This window comes from Martes martes (assembly GCF_963455335.1).
Source record: "Martes martes genome assembly, chromosome: 8".
In the NCBI taxonomy this organism is placed as follows: Eukaryota; Metazoa; Chordata; class Mammalia; order Carnivora; family Mustelidae; genus Martes; species Martes martes.
The window spans coordinates 21,249,111-21,265,387 of record NC_137895.1 but is presented as its reverse complement, the minus strand read 5'-3'; the positions used below and the strand labels follow the sequence as shown (position 1 = coordinate 21,265,387).

General features: G+C 40.4%; 1 protein-coding gene across 2 annotated transcripts in view; it reads right to left on the bottom strand.

The window, feature by feature from the left end:
- The window catches only part of BLTP3B (bridge-like lipid transfer protein family member 3B), a 104,150-nt gene extending 94,207 nt beyond the window's left edge, over positions 1–9,943 (bottom strand). Inside the window, exon 1 of one of the 2 annotated variants that reach the window (XM_080811986.1) lies at positions 9,057–9,943. In XM_080811986.1, coding sequence (XP_080668112.1) covers positions 9,057–9,100 — 44 coding nt within the window. In that variant the 5' untranslated portion in view covers positions 9,101–9,943. The remainder of the gene's footprint in view (positions 1–9,056) is intronic. The other variant, XM_080811987.1, reaches the window with a different exon arrangement.
- Positions 9,944–16,277: the final 6,334 nt, after the last annotated feature.

The window sequence follows — 16,277 nt, the reverse complement described above, 5'->3', positions numbered from 1 at the left end:
TTTGGTATTTCTAAGTTTCTCTCTAAATATTAATTCCTAACAATAAAATTACAAACAAAAATTTTACCAACAGGTAACAGTAAAGGAAAACAACACTTGATGTTATGCTAGCAGTGGCAAAAAGAAGCCAGAGAGCTCTCTCTTAATGGTATTTTTGGGTAGAAAAGAGTACATATACATATAGCTCTTAAAGAAGAGACTAATCTAGAGATTCAAAATTTATATATAACATTCATTTTGTCTGGGAGAAGTCTCAAAATAAGTAAATCTAATGTCTTAAAAAATAAATCATAACTACTCTATCCTGGATCATATTTGTTGCAGCTCTCAACTTTGTTTTAATAACTTGGTCTTGATGTGATAACTGCCCACATTTCGCTCATGGAAATAGTCATAAATTACACCTGCAACTTAAATTCAATCTGAGCTCCAGTTACTAATAACAACTAGTTAAATACCAATATTTAACAGAAATGTTAAATTATTCATCCTAACATGTGCAAAATAATGTACAGCATTTAGAACATATACAACTGATAAGAAATCAACTTACTAAGGAAATATTTAGATTGGAAACTGCAGTGTTAAGGCAAAGTGTAATATTGCAAAAAAATTATGCAATTATAAAGAAATGGAGAAATTGTGCTTTCCCAATTTCACAGAATTGCTAAGTCAAAAGGCTGTTTCCCAACCTTCAAAGGACTACAGAGCCAAAGGATTCCCAAATAATAAAAGAATCTCCTAAGGAATACTGCAACAGGATGGTGAAATACCACAAAAGAGCAGTAAGACTGAAATTTTATAATAAATAAATGCTGAAAATAGAGTAAAAGCAAAGCAAACTATTGGGGAGGAACAACAGCCTGCGCAGGCAGCACAGAATAATCATATTAAAAGAGTACTGGGGGCACCTGGGTGGCTCAGTGGGTTAAAGCCTCTGCCTTCGGCTCAGGTCATGATCCCAGGGTCCTGGAATCAAGCCCCACATCGGGCTCTCTGCTCCTCAGGGAGCCTGCTTTCTCCTCTCTCTGCCTGCCTCTCTGCCTTCTTGTGATCTCTGTCTGTCAAATAAACAAATAAAATCTTAAAAAAAAAAAATAAAAGAATACTGGATCAGTGACTTAACCACTCAACACTACCTGTCAAACCTTGGGTAAGTCATTAATCTTAATGTTTTAATAATTTCCTTCTCAGAGACCGGAAAAAATCCCTTCTGATTCTAGAATGGTTAATATTACAACATCCAATGGACCAAGCATCCAAGTCCCCTTTCAACTAAAGTTTACAAATCAATCTCCTGAAATTAACTTCTGAAGAATCAATATCTGGTTTTAGTTGGAAATCAGTGTAACAGAAATGGGCACATGCTTGATACTTCTACATAGTATACTTAATAGCAAAAAATACAGCACTATAAAGTCCACCCCTTAAAATTCATCTCACAATTCAATTTCGCTGTAATTATGTACTGCATAAACCAAAGAATAACAACACCCAAAACATTTGACATTGGTGCTGCCAGACATGTGAACCAGAGTAACACCATGATGGCTACTCTGTGACCTGAAGTCCTCTTGAATACAGCCCCCATTCCCATTCTTTCCTTTTATTTAACAGCACCCCTAAGTACACCCTTGGGGCATAACATTTCGGATCCGCTCTGAAGGTATAACTATGATACTTACCTATTCTTACACATGCTCCTCCCTGGTAGTCTCCTAGCATGTACTCCCCAGACCCTAGAGCTATAAAAGCAGGTTTCACAAGAGGCAGGGTTGTGGAGATCTACTCGCTTTGCAGCCTCCCAAGACATGCTTCTGTCCATAAGTCTCCTTAAAAAACCATTTCTCAAGCTGAACTTGGTGTTTTTCTTCAGTCATGGTTCCTTAGGCCTTTGAAGGTTGCTCTGCATTTACGTCCATTTCACAGAACAGAGGACTAAAATGTATAGTCTAAATTAGTTCACAAATAAAAGGGATCTCCAAGTTAATACATCCAAAACCAGACTCCTTATCTCTCTACCTTAAGCCTGCCTCTCCTGCAGTCTTCTATGTAGTTAACAGCAACTCTACCTTCTCAGTTGCTTATGTCATGACTGTTCCTTCTCTCTCAATTCACATCTTACCTGTCAGCAAATCCTGTGGTTCTACCTTTGAACTACAGAACTTGACTATATCTCAACAAGTCCACTACATCAACCTAGTCCAAGCTAAAACCTTTATCACCTAGATAGTTAACACTTTTAATTGGGTTCCTGCTTCTGCCCTTGAGCTCCTATTATTTATTTCCTACATGGCTGCAGAGTAATCCTTGGCTCAAAGCCTTAAGAGGTTTCCAATCTCACTCAGAGTAAAAGCTAAAGTCATTACAAGGCCCCACAAGGTCTGGCCCTCTTTTCTCTCTGATGCATCTTCCTCTACTTACTTCACACCTCACTCCACTCACGTTGGTGGCCTTGATATATTTCAAAAATGACAAGCGAGCTTCCACTTCTGGATTTTTGCATTTACTTCCACTACTTCTTTCATATCTCTTCTCAAATACCACCTTCTCAATTAAGCCTTCTTGATCACCAAATCTAAAACTGCAAAGCACCCTTACCTCTCTGTACTTCCTATCCCCTTTCCCTGTGTTATATTTTTAATAGCACTTACCACAAACTGGTATCATGTACTTTACTTTTTTACTATCAGCCTCCTTTGATTAAAAGTGTAAATTCCAGAGGGCAGGGATTCTTGCCACAGCACTACGGACTAGTGCATGGTACAAAGCAGCACTCAGTAAATATTTGTTAAATAAATAACTGTTATATATCTAGTGTCAAAATCAACAGTATTGGGGGTTATTTTTAAAAGAATATGGTCAATGTAAGTAACTAAAAATTACTTTTTAAAAATTCCCAAAATTATAAAAGTAAATTTATTTCTAGTCCCAAAAGGTAATAATTAGCTTGATTTTTTTCCCAGTTGCCCAGTCTAAGTAAATCAAATCTCACAAACTTCATATGGCAGTAGATTTCTAGAAATAGGTTACATTTAGTGATCCTACTCATGCTTCCTATGCCACAGTAAGAATCACTGAAGGTTCCCAAGAGCTGAGACCATGTCTTACCCATCTCTGTATCTCCAATGCCCAGTGTTCAAGAACCCGATAAACATAAACTCTCAAAATTATTTATTGAGCTTTAACATAAAAGTGGAAGATGTAATTAATTAGCCTATCAATAAACATATAAAATTATCATTTGAAAAAATAATTTCTGACCATCTAAATCATGTTGTGTTTCCCTGTAAGAATGTTTAATTCGGAAATGATTATAGACCTTAGTCATTACAAAGCCTCACAAGGTCTGGTCCAGTTTTCTCTTTGACCTCATCTTCCTCTACTTACTTCACTCCTCACTCCACTCCAGAAGATTATATCCACCTTAACTTCTCTTCAGCAATTCAGTTCCATGGCCTTAATGGATACCCTGCTCTATATTAGGCCCAACCCTCCTCTGAAATTTTAAACTTTAATACTTCTAAACAAAACCTCTAATACTTCCAGTTCTTTCATTTGTTTTTCTCAACTGCTCTCCCACCCAGATAAAAATTTCCAATCCTTTAAAGATTCTTTCCAGACTATCAGCTGCTTTACTTTCTTGCACAGTGTAACCTATTCCATGAATACACCACAAGGCACCCTAAACTCCCTATCACTTTGCCATTCAGTCACAAGACCTGGCGAGTGTTCAACCATTCCTAATCTACCTAACAAATATTCCAAATATTCAACAATCTTCTCAAGCCACCCCCTCTATTTGTTCCCTCCCCTTAGTTTAGGGAACATATCTTGCTGAGATTGTCAAGTGGTTTCTCCTAGATCATTAGAACTGACATGGATCCAATCCCTTTCCAAGCATGGTCCCCAAGCCTTCCATAAATTTTGTGGAATGAAATCCTTATACTACACTACTTTTCTATTTAAATTAATCAGAGATCCTTTATAGACCGTACTTCCACCACAGTCAAGAGCTCCTGAACCCTGATTTCCAAAACCAAACTGATAACCAAGCATCTTTAATGATCATGTCCCTCTTCTGCCTGGAATTCTTTATTAGCAGGCACCTCCTGGGATGAAGTTCAACTTCTTTAACGTAGCAAATGAGGCCTTCTGAAATCTAATTTAGTTCAGTGACTATTAAAGACACCAAATGGAACAGCAAGCCACACTCAAAACAGTTCTCCCTATGACCGTATCTTTGCTTTATGACCCTTTGCCATTGTTAACTGATCTATGTTGGTAAGTAGAACTGGGCCAAACAGGTTCTCGCTCCCAGGAATCTCAAACTTGACAGGAAAGACCACAGATTGGGAGTTGTGATAGGTGGAAGCAGTGGTTCTCAACCAAGAGATATTTTACTCTCAGGAAACATTTGGTAATGCCTGGAGTGCTACTGGCATCTAGTGGGTAGAGACCAGACATGTTGCTAAACATCCCACAAGGAGCAGCACTTCACAACAAAAGAATTATCTTGCCCAATGAGGTCTCAGGAGCTGGTTAGGTCCTGCCCTTTCCCAGACTTGGTAACCCATCCCAACAGCTTTCTGTTACATTTCCCCTATTACCTATGTTAAACAGAGTTTTTTGTTGTTTGCAGACAAAATAACCTCAAGTAACACGGTACCCTAGTTCAATCATCTGACATGCTTGTATACTTCAAACCAGTTTCTCAATCTCAAATCTAATGGCATTTGGGCAATATAATTATTTGTTGTGGCAGACTGTGCTGTGTAGGCAGCCTGTTTAGCAGCATTCCTAGCCTCTATCCCCACCCTACAAGTCGTGACAATCGGAAATGTATCCAGACATTGCCAAATGCCCCCTAAGGGGCAAAATCACCTCTGACTGGAAACCAGGATTTTAAACTACACGAAGACTCCACCCAGGTATGGTGAATGTCTGTCCTGCCCGTGTCAGCATAGTGTATACGAGCCAAAGGGAAAGCATGGTGGGAAGGGAAGAGGGCGCATTTGTATCTAAATCTTCCTTACTCCTTTTCAGGTCCTGGCTTAAATATACCCTATCTCCCAGCTTCTGTTTTCCTCCTCATCTCCTTTGCTCTAGCACACAAGTACAAATGCCACAGTAACATGAGGTCTTAAAAGGTAACTCCTGTTCTTATTTCCTTTCTTACATTTGTTATAACTTCTCTTTGGAACTCTCCGTTCCTTTGTGAAAAAACAGTCTCCTGATGAAGACTCCAAAACATATTCTGTGCTGGTTATAGTATGAAAGATCAGAATAATTTCTCTTCAAAGGCTTTTCCTGTTTCACTTCTCTTAAAATTTAAGTAGTCCAACCCCCACCCCCCCAACACACACAAAACACGCTCTCTTCACCCTCTTGTCCTGCCCCCTTGCCCAATCTGCCCAGCTCTGCTCCCTCTCCCTCCCTCCCAACCTGTTCATTTTCAGATCAGTTCCAAGTACACAAACTATTTTTATTAATAATGCAACAGATGCTTAGGATACAAACTAAACAATTAGGCAGGGAACAAGTATACAGATTTACATTTCTCAAATAGTTCAGCATTTACTTACAGCATTTATTAATCTCTTATGAATTTCTCTTTTACACTTTTCCACTATACCAGTTTCTCAAGCCCCTATATCTGCCTAACACTGGTTTTAATGTTACAATTTCACCATACTTCAATCTCAAGGCTGAGAGTAAGCGTTCTCTTCCTCCTGTTCATTCCTATAAAGTCTTACTCCTTACTGGAAGACCCCATTGAGAAAGGGTTATTTTCCTAGTCCTTCCTTTCCAAAACAACAAAAGGCTCATTTATTCAATGATTCCATTACCTTGCTAAAATCCCATGGGAACTGGTAGTACCCAATATCTGTAATAATACTGGTGGCATATAGTGTTACTTCAGTTAAGAAAATGTGAGGGAAAGTCAATGCTTTGGTGCCATTCATTAAAAAAACAGTTCAGGGGTGCCTGGGTGGCTCAGTGGGTTAAAGCCTCTGCCTTCGGCTCAGGTCATGATCCCAGGGTCCTGGGATCGAGCCCCGCATCGGGCTCTCTGCTCAGCGATGAGCCTGCTTCCTCCTCTCTCTCTCTGCCTGCCTCTCCGCCTACTTGTGATCTCTGTCTGTCAAATAAATAAATAAAATCTTAAAAAAAAAAACAACAACAGTTCATTAAGTAGTTCATTTTCATAAAAAACAATTCATTAAAAAATAAATCATTAAAAAAAAAGTTGTTGAGTGCCTATGTTATGCTAGACTCAAAACAAAATCCCTGGCATCATGTAGTTTACATTCTAGTGAAGAAGACAAAGAACAAGCATATATATATATATATATATATATATGCACAGAAAAGGATGAAAAGGGTGGTCCGGTAAGGCCTCCTTTGAGGTGTCATGAATGGCATCCACCGGCTATAAGAAATGTCTATTATTGCAACATAATGTGTTCTAAGTATTTCCTGTTAAAAATATTCAACTGTCCTCCAGATGATTACTTCAATATAGAGACATCTTTATTACCGGAAAATTTATAAAATTAAGCTTGAATCCGGGTAATTTCAAAAGCTCACCCCTACTTGAATAACTGTAACTTATCACAACCCCCACCTTGTTTCATCTATTGTCATACTTTACATTAATAAATAACTATTTTTCTTAGGAGATGACAGCAATAGCAGTTAAGAGTACTATATTAACCGAGAATATGAATTTGACACTCTTCAATCACCTGAGTTGTTTGGAAATATGAAATAACCAAAAATTCAAGTGTTTTCAAAAACTCACCTCTGTACTTAGCCATAAAAAAGAATGAGATCTTGCAATTTGCATCAACATGGATAGACCTAGAGGGTTTTATGCTAAGTGAAATTAGTCACACAGAGAAAGACAAATACCATATGATTTCACTTATATGTGGAATCTAAAGAAGGAAACAAACAAAAAGCAGAAACATCCATAAATACAAAGAACAAACTCATGGTTGGCAGAGTAAAGGGTTGGGAGTGGGCAAAATGGATGAAGGGAAAAGAGAGGTACAGGTTTCCAGCATGTAATGATTAAGTCACAGGGATGAAAGGCAGGGCATAGGGAATTCAGTCAATGGTACTGTAATAGCATTGTATGGTGACAGATGGTAGCTACACTTGTGGTGAGCACAGCATAACCCATAGAGTTGTTAAATTACTATGTTGTACCCCTGAAACTAACATTCACAATGTGTGTCAACTATAAATCGAAAGAAAGAAAGAGAAAAGCATACCAACGGCCCACAGTACTGAAACAAAAATCCTCATCTCTTTAAAAAAAAAAAAAAATCCTTATTACTATTTACCACAAAGGTATTAGAAATCATACAGATTAAAACAGTACTCCTAAGGACTCAATTCTGAATACACAGTTGTGGTCTCTTTTGTGAAATAAGCCATCACCTTCGCTATTAATTTTTAGGATTCTTTCTCAACTGGAGTTCTACAAGAGAATTTAACACCCTAAGGCACTCATTGATTGAATTAACTTTCCTTGCAAGCATCTGAATGGAACTAACCATGTACCATCACCCTTGCAAGAAAAACAGTCAAATCATTTTCTGTAGGTCTCAATTTTCCGTGGAATGGCGTATGACAAAGGCTAGAGGTCAGATATTACCTAAATAATAATTTAAAAGATAAAAACCTTGGGGCGCCTGGGTGGCTCAGTGGGTTAAAGCCTCTGCCTTGGCTCAGGTCATGATCCCGGGGTCTTGGGATCGCACCCCTGTTCCGCGGGGAGCCTGCTTCCCCCTCTCTCTCTGCCTGCCTTTCTGCCTACTTGTGATCTGTCATTCAAATAAATAAATAAAATCTTTAAAATAAAAATAAAAGATAAAAACCTTTTTCCAAAATAAGATAACTCAGTATTGGACCATCTGTACAATATTCAAACTTTCCAACAAAATTATAATGCTGCTATAATTTGCTACTTTTTAAAAAAGCTGTTATATCTTAATGGTTTAAGTTTAGATAACATTTGCTAATTCACAGAAATATTGATTTTGTTCCCCAATGTACAACCTGTTGAACTCAATGATCTGGAGAACCAAGAATTGTCTTTACCATAGAAATCTACCAGTATACAAAGTTTTTTCCTAATATCATTAACTTACAAATAACAGAAAAAAGGGTCATAACCAAGTGCTTTGAATTCGCTGTTAACAAGTTGGAAACAAGATTCCACATTTAGCCTGTGTCTTGAGACAAATATGGAGAAGTCAGAAGTAACAAACTGCCAGCTTTACTGAGTCATGTTTCTGACTAAAACCGAGTTATGAAATGGAAAGAATGACAAGTATTGTGTTTATCACCACAGATGTTGACTACCTTAATTTATGGATCTCACATTTTAAAAAGCAAAAAGCTGTTTTGCCAGAATGATGTGGAACTAAAACGACTCCAGAAAGAACTTGCCAAAGCTGGGAACTCTGGCTGTTTACCTAAAACAAATCCTAACTGGGCAAACAGGCACACCCTCTAATGCATCAGAGAGGGAACGGCGAGGTGGGGGGGTCAGTTCGGAAAAGAACAAGGTTAACATTTCACGAAGACAAGCTCAGCCCAGAGTCCAAACTGCTCCAGATGCCCTGGGTTAGCGAGCGGAATCGCTCTGCTCCGAAATAGGCGAGCACGGAGCTCGGATTCACCCTGCCACATAAACCATCCCCAGCCTCTGCGCAGGACCGCCCAAGCCGGTCCCCGAGACGCCCCCAGACGCTGCGTGGGGGAACGATCTCAGCGCGCTGCCTCCCCCCGTCGCCCTCCACGCTGCTCCGCGAGCCGGCTGGGGGAGAACCCGTCCAGGGAGCCGACTCTTGAGGCCAGAGCCGTACGCCGCAGGCGACGGGAGATCGGGGCCGCGACCCCCTGCCCCGGCTAGACCTGGCAGCTCAAGAGTCGCCTCCCGCACGGCTACCAGTTCCCGCCGCCCCCAAGGCTGCAAGCGGCCTCCCGGGCGGGCGAGGGCCGAGGCGCACTGGGCTCCCACGCCCGAGGCTCTAGCTGACCTGGAGAGGTGCTTCAGGATCTGTTTCTTAATGAGCCCAGCCATGGTGCCGCGGCAGGAGGCGTCGTTCTCTCTCCGCGTTTCTCACGCCTCCTCTCTTCGTGGCCGCCTCCTCGTTGTCCGGACTAACCCGGCCGGAGGAGAGTCGCCTGAGCGCTCACGCCCGGGAGAGACCGGAGGCCCCGGCCGAGGCCACAGCCGCCGCCGCTGCTGCGGAGGACCGAGAGCATCGCGCTCAAGCCGCCGTGGCCGCCGCCGACGCCATCTTGGCTGCAGCATCACCTAAGAGACCTGGGGGCGGGCGGGCAGGGCGGGGCGGACTCGGCGTGGGGCGGGGCAACGCAGGCTCCGACCCGCGCGGGAGGTGTGCGGCCCCGCCACCCCTGTCCCGGACTGGAAGCGTGTCCTTCGCCGCCCTGACGCCACAGTGTGCTTTGATTTCCAATCCCAGAACCTTCTTGTGCTTTATAGTCCTCCCTCTCCACTTTGGTCTTGTTCCGGTCTCCATTACTTAGTGCTCTTTCTACTTGTTTTTCGTTTTTCAGAATTTGCTGAACAAACTGCCCTGCTTGCTTTGTTCCCTACCTCAGCTTTTTCCCTATTCTTGCCTCAGTTTCTTCTCCTTTTCTAAGATGTAAATGCTTCCCAACCCCATGCTACAAATCAATGTTTCCTCTGGTGATTCCAATGCTAAGGAAGTGGAAGTTGACAACGTGTACTTAAGAGGACCTGGGAATTGGGTTCTAAGCTCAAGTCCTGGCTGTACTGTATTCTAGCTGTATAAACCTGGAGAAAATAATGCCCTTAGTTTTAGCCTATAAAATAGGTTAATAATGTATTCTTTACCCACTTCTCTAGGTTGTTGTATCTAAGGAAATAAAAATGTAAAATTTCACTTGAAAGTTTCTATAAAAAGGAAGGAAATTCTTGAAATAGAAGTATTACAGCTGGACCTCCACCTCACCCAGCTCCAAACCAACAATTTGAGAGGTGAAAATGGCCACCCAATGATGTCTAAAGGAGGAAAAGAAATGACACTGCCTCTGAGGGAAGTATCAGGAAGAATGTGGTTATGGGTGGGGGAGAGAAGGCAGTTCAGATATAGTCCAACAACTCGGCCTCTTTTGTAGAAAGGAAAGTTGATAGTGTTTTGACTACTCACCATTCTTCATGCACTATAAACTAGGCACTATTCAAATATCTAGGGTTGCCTAAACATAAACGAGCAAATGAAAAAAACCTGTTCTGTCATCAAAGCGTTAACAGCCTGGAAAGGAAGGTAGACTCTTAGTGTCAAGACCTTGAGCTATGCCACATGCTACCGCAGCCATTTGTAGCTGTGTAAACTTGGGCAAGTTATTTAATCTGTCAGCCTCAGGTACCTCATCTATTGGAGATAATATTAATGGTTTATAACTCAGAATTTTGTGAGGTCTCAGTGAGATTGTGCATACAAAGTTTTCAACAAAGTGCTCCTAATAAATGCTATTATTATCATTAGCATTGTTGAAAACAGAAGCAAATTTAACACAAAGAAAAGAGTGATTCATTCTACCTTAAGTCAAAGACAGATTTACAGTGCAGATGTTATTTCAAAAATGAGAATAAATCAGCTTAATATGTTACTAGAACTGACCTTGAAGTACAAGATTTAGATATACCTAGCTCTGCAGGTTTTTAGCTATATGATCATAAAGAAAGTATGGAATCTCTCAGCCTCCACGATGGTTATTGTGAGGATTAACCAAACTAATGAAGGTTAAATAAGTACTTATGAGTACTTAAGAGAGTACCTAAGACAGTGCCAGACACAACAGCATGGAAGCTATTATTACTAATTCACTATCCAGAAGAGGATGTTTCAGGGCAGGTGGAATTGGCAAAGTTCATGGCTTATAAATATCAGGTGCCTAATGTTGTGACTAGAACAAAATACGGATTCCTTTTCAAAGTAGCAGTAAGTATTAAAGAATCTCATAACTTAATAATTATAGCTGTAGTGTAGTTTAAAAGAAAAATTCAACTGAACAAATCTTAGAATTTAATTGGCTTTAAGCAATTCATGAATTGGGGATCATCCCACATAGCAAGTAGCAAGGCAAGGGAGCTTCCAAGATAGGAATTGTACAAAATGTCAAGTATTTATAGGAAGGAATTTACAGGAAGTTATAAGCTAGAAGAGAAAGAGAGAGAGAAAAGATTGTTTCGGGCAAAGGGAAAGGTTACCTTCCTTTAGGAGGGAAAGGCCAGGAGTCCTATTAGGTGGCTTATCTTCCTTATGGGGAGGGAGGTGTGTCCTGGGATGAGGAGGGACCATGTGATAGATTACCTCATTGGTGCAGGCCAGAAAATTCCAGGCTCACTGGCTTAAAATTCCCCACCTAGGGAGGTTGAAACTGCAATTAAGTCTTGGTCTCCTGTGGGCAACCCCCTCTAAGCTGAGCCTGTGGTTTTTACTGAGTTTTTACTGGTGTTTACCAATATCTTTTTATTGAGAAATATATTTTCCTTTTTTTTAATGATTTATTTATTTATTTATTTGACAGAGAGATCACAAGTAGGCAGAGGCAGGCAGAGAGAGAGGGAGAAGCAGGCTCCCCACTGAGCAGAGAGCCGGATGTGGGGCTCAATCCTAGGACCCTGAGACCATGACCTGAGCCATGGTCATGGCTCCCAGGCACCCTATTAATTTATATTTATATTTATAATTTATATTTTTAAAAAGATTTTATTTACTTATTTGAGAGAGAGAGCATGGGGGGCAAAAAGAGAGGGCCAAGCAGACTCCTAGCTGAGCTGGGAGCCTGACACAGGGCTCAGTCCCAGGACCCTGAGATCATGACCTGGGCCAAAGTCAGTTGCTTAACCAACTAAGCCAACCAGGTGCCCCTTTACATTTTTCTTAATTGCTATTTATCAAAGTATAATTTCCAAAAAGTTAAAAACATGACTGTCATACAGATATATAATGAATGTACACCAAAGATTTACCAACTCAAATTAATGCAAAAGCCAACAAAATAGTATATAGAGCAAGTTCACTCATTAATATAACTTAAATAATCTGTTGCATGTTTATTATGTACTTATAGCAAAGGCCTATTTTTAATTTTTTTAAAAATTATATAAGCAGAAGGAGTTAAGTGTCCCTGGAAAAAGACAACATCCTTCCTTCACATAGAAAAAGTCATTTTAGGGGGCACCTGGGTGGCTCAGTCAGTTAAGTGTCTGACTGGTCATCTCAGCTCAGGTCTTGATCCCAGGGTCTTGAATTCAAGCCCCGAACTGACCTCCACGTATAAGGAAGGAAGGAAGGAAAAAAGGAAGGAAGGAAGGCAGACAGGAAGGAAGGAAGGAAGATCATTTTAGGCCTCCAGTCATCATCTGAAAGAATGTGAGAACAAATAGCCACTATTAGTCTAGGAGATAGCCTAATCATATTCAAAAGTGAAGACTGACTCTCTCTTTCTCTCAAATAAATAAATAAAAATTAAAAAACAAAACAAAACAAAACAAACAGGAACACCTGGGTGTCTCAGTCAATTAAGTGTCTGACTCCTAATTTTGGCTCAGGTCATAATCTCAAGACCCTGAGATAGAGCCCTGTATCAGTCTCCATTCTCAGCGGGGAGTCTGCTCGAGATTCTCTCCCTCTCCCTCTACCCCTTCCTGTACATGCTCTCTTAAAAAATATTAAAATTTTAAAAAATTGGAAAAGTGAAGATTGACTTGATTCATACACTTGATTTATCTTTACACAATCTAAGCTCCTTTGAGCACCTGGACACCAGACAACTAGAGCCAAAGAATCCATGATGCTGACCCTTGCTGCCCTTCCCATTTTGACCTGGAAATCTTTTTTTTTTTTTAAGATTTTATTTATTTATTTGACAGACAGAAATCAAAAGTAGGCAGAGAGGCAGGCACAGAGAGAGGGGGAGGCAGGCTCCCTGCTGAGCAGAGAGCCCGATGCAGGGCTCAATCCCAGGACCCTGGGATCATGACCTGAGCCGAAGGCAGAGGCTTTAACCCACTGAGACACCCAGGCGCCCTTGACCTGGAAATCTTAAAATAAACGTTTATAACCTTAAAATAACTTTTGCTCCAATTCCATGCAATATTCCACATTCAAAAACCCCTTCATGGATATATTTATACCCTTAGCGTATAAATTCCCCAATTTTGTTCGGTGACTGTGCTTTGGGATTCCTGGTGTTCTCCTTCACTTGTTGTAAGTGAAATATTTCCTTTTCCTTTTTTTTAGCTTAATTGTGTCTTTTGGCTCAACACCTATGAAGAGACAAACCCAGTTTCACATTGCTAAAATATACATGTATATGAAAAGTGTTAGAAAAAAACCCATCAACCCCAAGTGAAGTAATTTATGCTAGGTCATGTCACAAAGCTGATACTTAACAACTAACCTAATTAAAGTTTCAACCTCCCTCAGAAATATAGTCTTAACCCCTTAGTCAGGAGTTTTCTCTTCAGCACCAATGCAGTAATCTGTCACAAGGGCCCTCTCCATTCCCCCAAAAGGAACATGAGGTAATCCACTAATAGGACTTCATGCCCTTCCCCTTAAGGGAAACTGATCTTGTCTGAAACTATCCTTTCTTTTCCTTTGCAAATAACTTCTTGTGCCACCCTTCTTCTTATAAAAAACCTTCCATTTTTGTACAACTCCTCTCCTTGGAGTTCCCCTCTAGTTGCTAGATTAGATACTGACTGGTTTATGAATCTTCAGAAAAGTCAAAATTTTTAAAGGAAAACCAATTAAATCTTCAAATTTACTCAATTGAATTGTATTTCAACAAAAGTAATACATGCTTTGAGATGACTTGTGCTAAAATCTGTTAGGAAAGAGTGCATGGTGTGAAAGTGACTAGATTGAGAATTTTTACTGAATAGTCTTGTGCTGAAAGTTGGCTCATACTGGCTCATGAGAACCAATTACGTGAATCTGTTCCCAGCTCTGCATTCAGAGTTTAGTAACTTCAGGATAGCTGGAAATCAGCCATTGTGACAGTATTTATAACACAGAAAGTGGTAAGTCATACAAATCAGGGCTCACCCCCACCGGAGATCTAGTTGCTGAACATTTATCAGCACACACTGTAAGATGTAAAATTGCAAATATGTGGACATTATTTCTGATTTGGAAAAATACTTGCTGATAATTATGCTAGCAATACAGAAGACAGATCAGAATGAGAAGAGAACAGAGGCAGAAAGTGCATTGAGAAGGCAATGGCATTATTTCAGGTGAGAGATAAGGCAATGTCAGTAGAGAGGAAAGGCCAGTGGCAGATTCTAGAGAGTAAGTCAGGGATTGGGGTTGAAAGTAATTGAGGTATTGGGACGCCTGGGTGGCTCAGTTGGTTAAGCGGCTGCCTTCGGCTCAGGTCATGATCCCAGCGTCCTAGGATCGAGTCCCACATCAGGCTCCTTGCTCAGCAGGGAGCCTGCTTCTACCTGCCACTCTGTCTGCCTGTGCTCACTCTCTCTGAAAGTAATTGAGGTATTTAGCTTGGGACTTGGGATACACCATTAATATAGATTAGTAATTAGGTGAAACAAACCATTTTGGAGAAAAAATTCAGTTTTAGATTTGTTGCTATTGACGTTATCTTAGGATATATGGCTAGAAATATTCAGACTACACTTGGGTGTGGAAATTCTGCTTTAGGTTTTATCATTGTTTAATGACAACTGAAACCAAGAGCAAAAAATTGTCTTGATCAAGGAGCATGTAAATGTTGAGGAAAGCAAAAAGAGAAGCTTAAATGACAAAGGGCTGATAACCAGAAGGAAAGCACATTTTAAAAGATGAGAGATGAACAGAAATGGTGGCAGTTCTATGATCTAAGTTTTATAAAATATGCTCATAGTAAGAGATTTTATACATTTAAAAATAAATTAGAGAAAACGCAATGACTGAAATTGGACATAATTAACTTTGGACATTTAACGACTTTTTAATACAAAGGATATAGACACCAATGGAATAGAGTGCCTGACTTCAATGAGTTTGTTGTCTATGCAAGTTAAGAGACTGATTATATGTGGGAGCCCGACTGGCTCAGTCGGTGGAACATGGGACTCTCCATCTTGCGGTTGTGAGTTCCAGCCTCATCTTGGGTGTAAAGATTACTTAAATAAAATCTTTTTTAAAAAAGGGAGAATGATTGCATGATGAAAAGATGAAAATGATGATGATAATGACCACTACTACCAGGTACTTGACTTTTGTCATTTACTCTTCATAAAACAATTCTGCGTGGGAGTGTTATTAATATTACTCTATTTTTCAGATGAGGAAACTAAAGCATAGAGGGATTAGCCTGTCTACAGCATCTAGTAAGAACCAACATTTGGCCCAGGAGTTTGAATGAAGAGACTGCACTGTTAATCACTATCTCTTTGATTTCAATAATAGTTCATAAATGTAAAGATTAAGTTTGTTAATATATGCATAAACGTCTTAAAAAGTTTACTCGCAGGTATTAAGTACTTTGTATTAACCATTATTATCTTCATCGCGCAAGGTTACACAGCCATTTTGAGGTGGAGTCTGGATTGTAATACAAAATTCATTCTCTTATTCATTATTATATAAAGGAGTTAGCCCGGGGCATTACAAGAACACATAGGAGCACTTAATTTTAAGAGCGAGAACAGAGTAGTGTGAGATGTCAAGAGATCATTTTAGATAGGAATGACGGAGCGGTGTTATGAAGAAGTAGGCCGGGGAATAATATGAATGAGTAGAGAAGCAAGGCTGTTGACGGATACCATGTTTGTAATTTAAGGGTGGTTGGACCCTACAGTCGAATGGGCATTGGCGGGAATGAGGCTGAAGAGACTTCATATCCAGTTCCATGCTGTGTATGGTTTTGCACTTTATTCCTCGGGAAATGTCACTGAGAATACTACTCGAAAATACAAACACAGGCACAAAGCTATAGGCTCACTAGGGGGATTAGAATAAACTTGTAGGACCAAGTCAATATGCGAAGTAGAGGACAGATACGCCATCCTATGGTTGAAAAAGCTCTGAGCCAGTCCCACTCTTGCTGGATCTCGCCCCCACTTAAAAGGGATACGTTGAGAACCGCACAAACCACCTGAGCCCCCGCGAGGGACGGCAGTCTCCGGCTTCCGGCGTCCTCGGTTGCTAAGGGAGACCGGAAGCGCTCTTACGCTCCGCCCTGCAAACCAT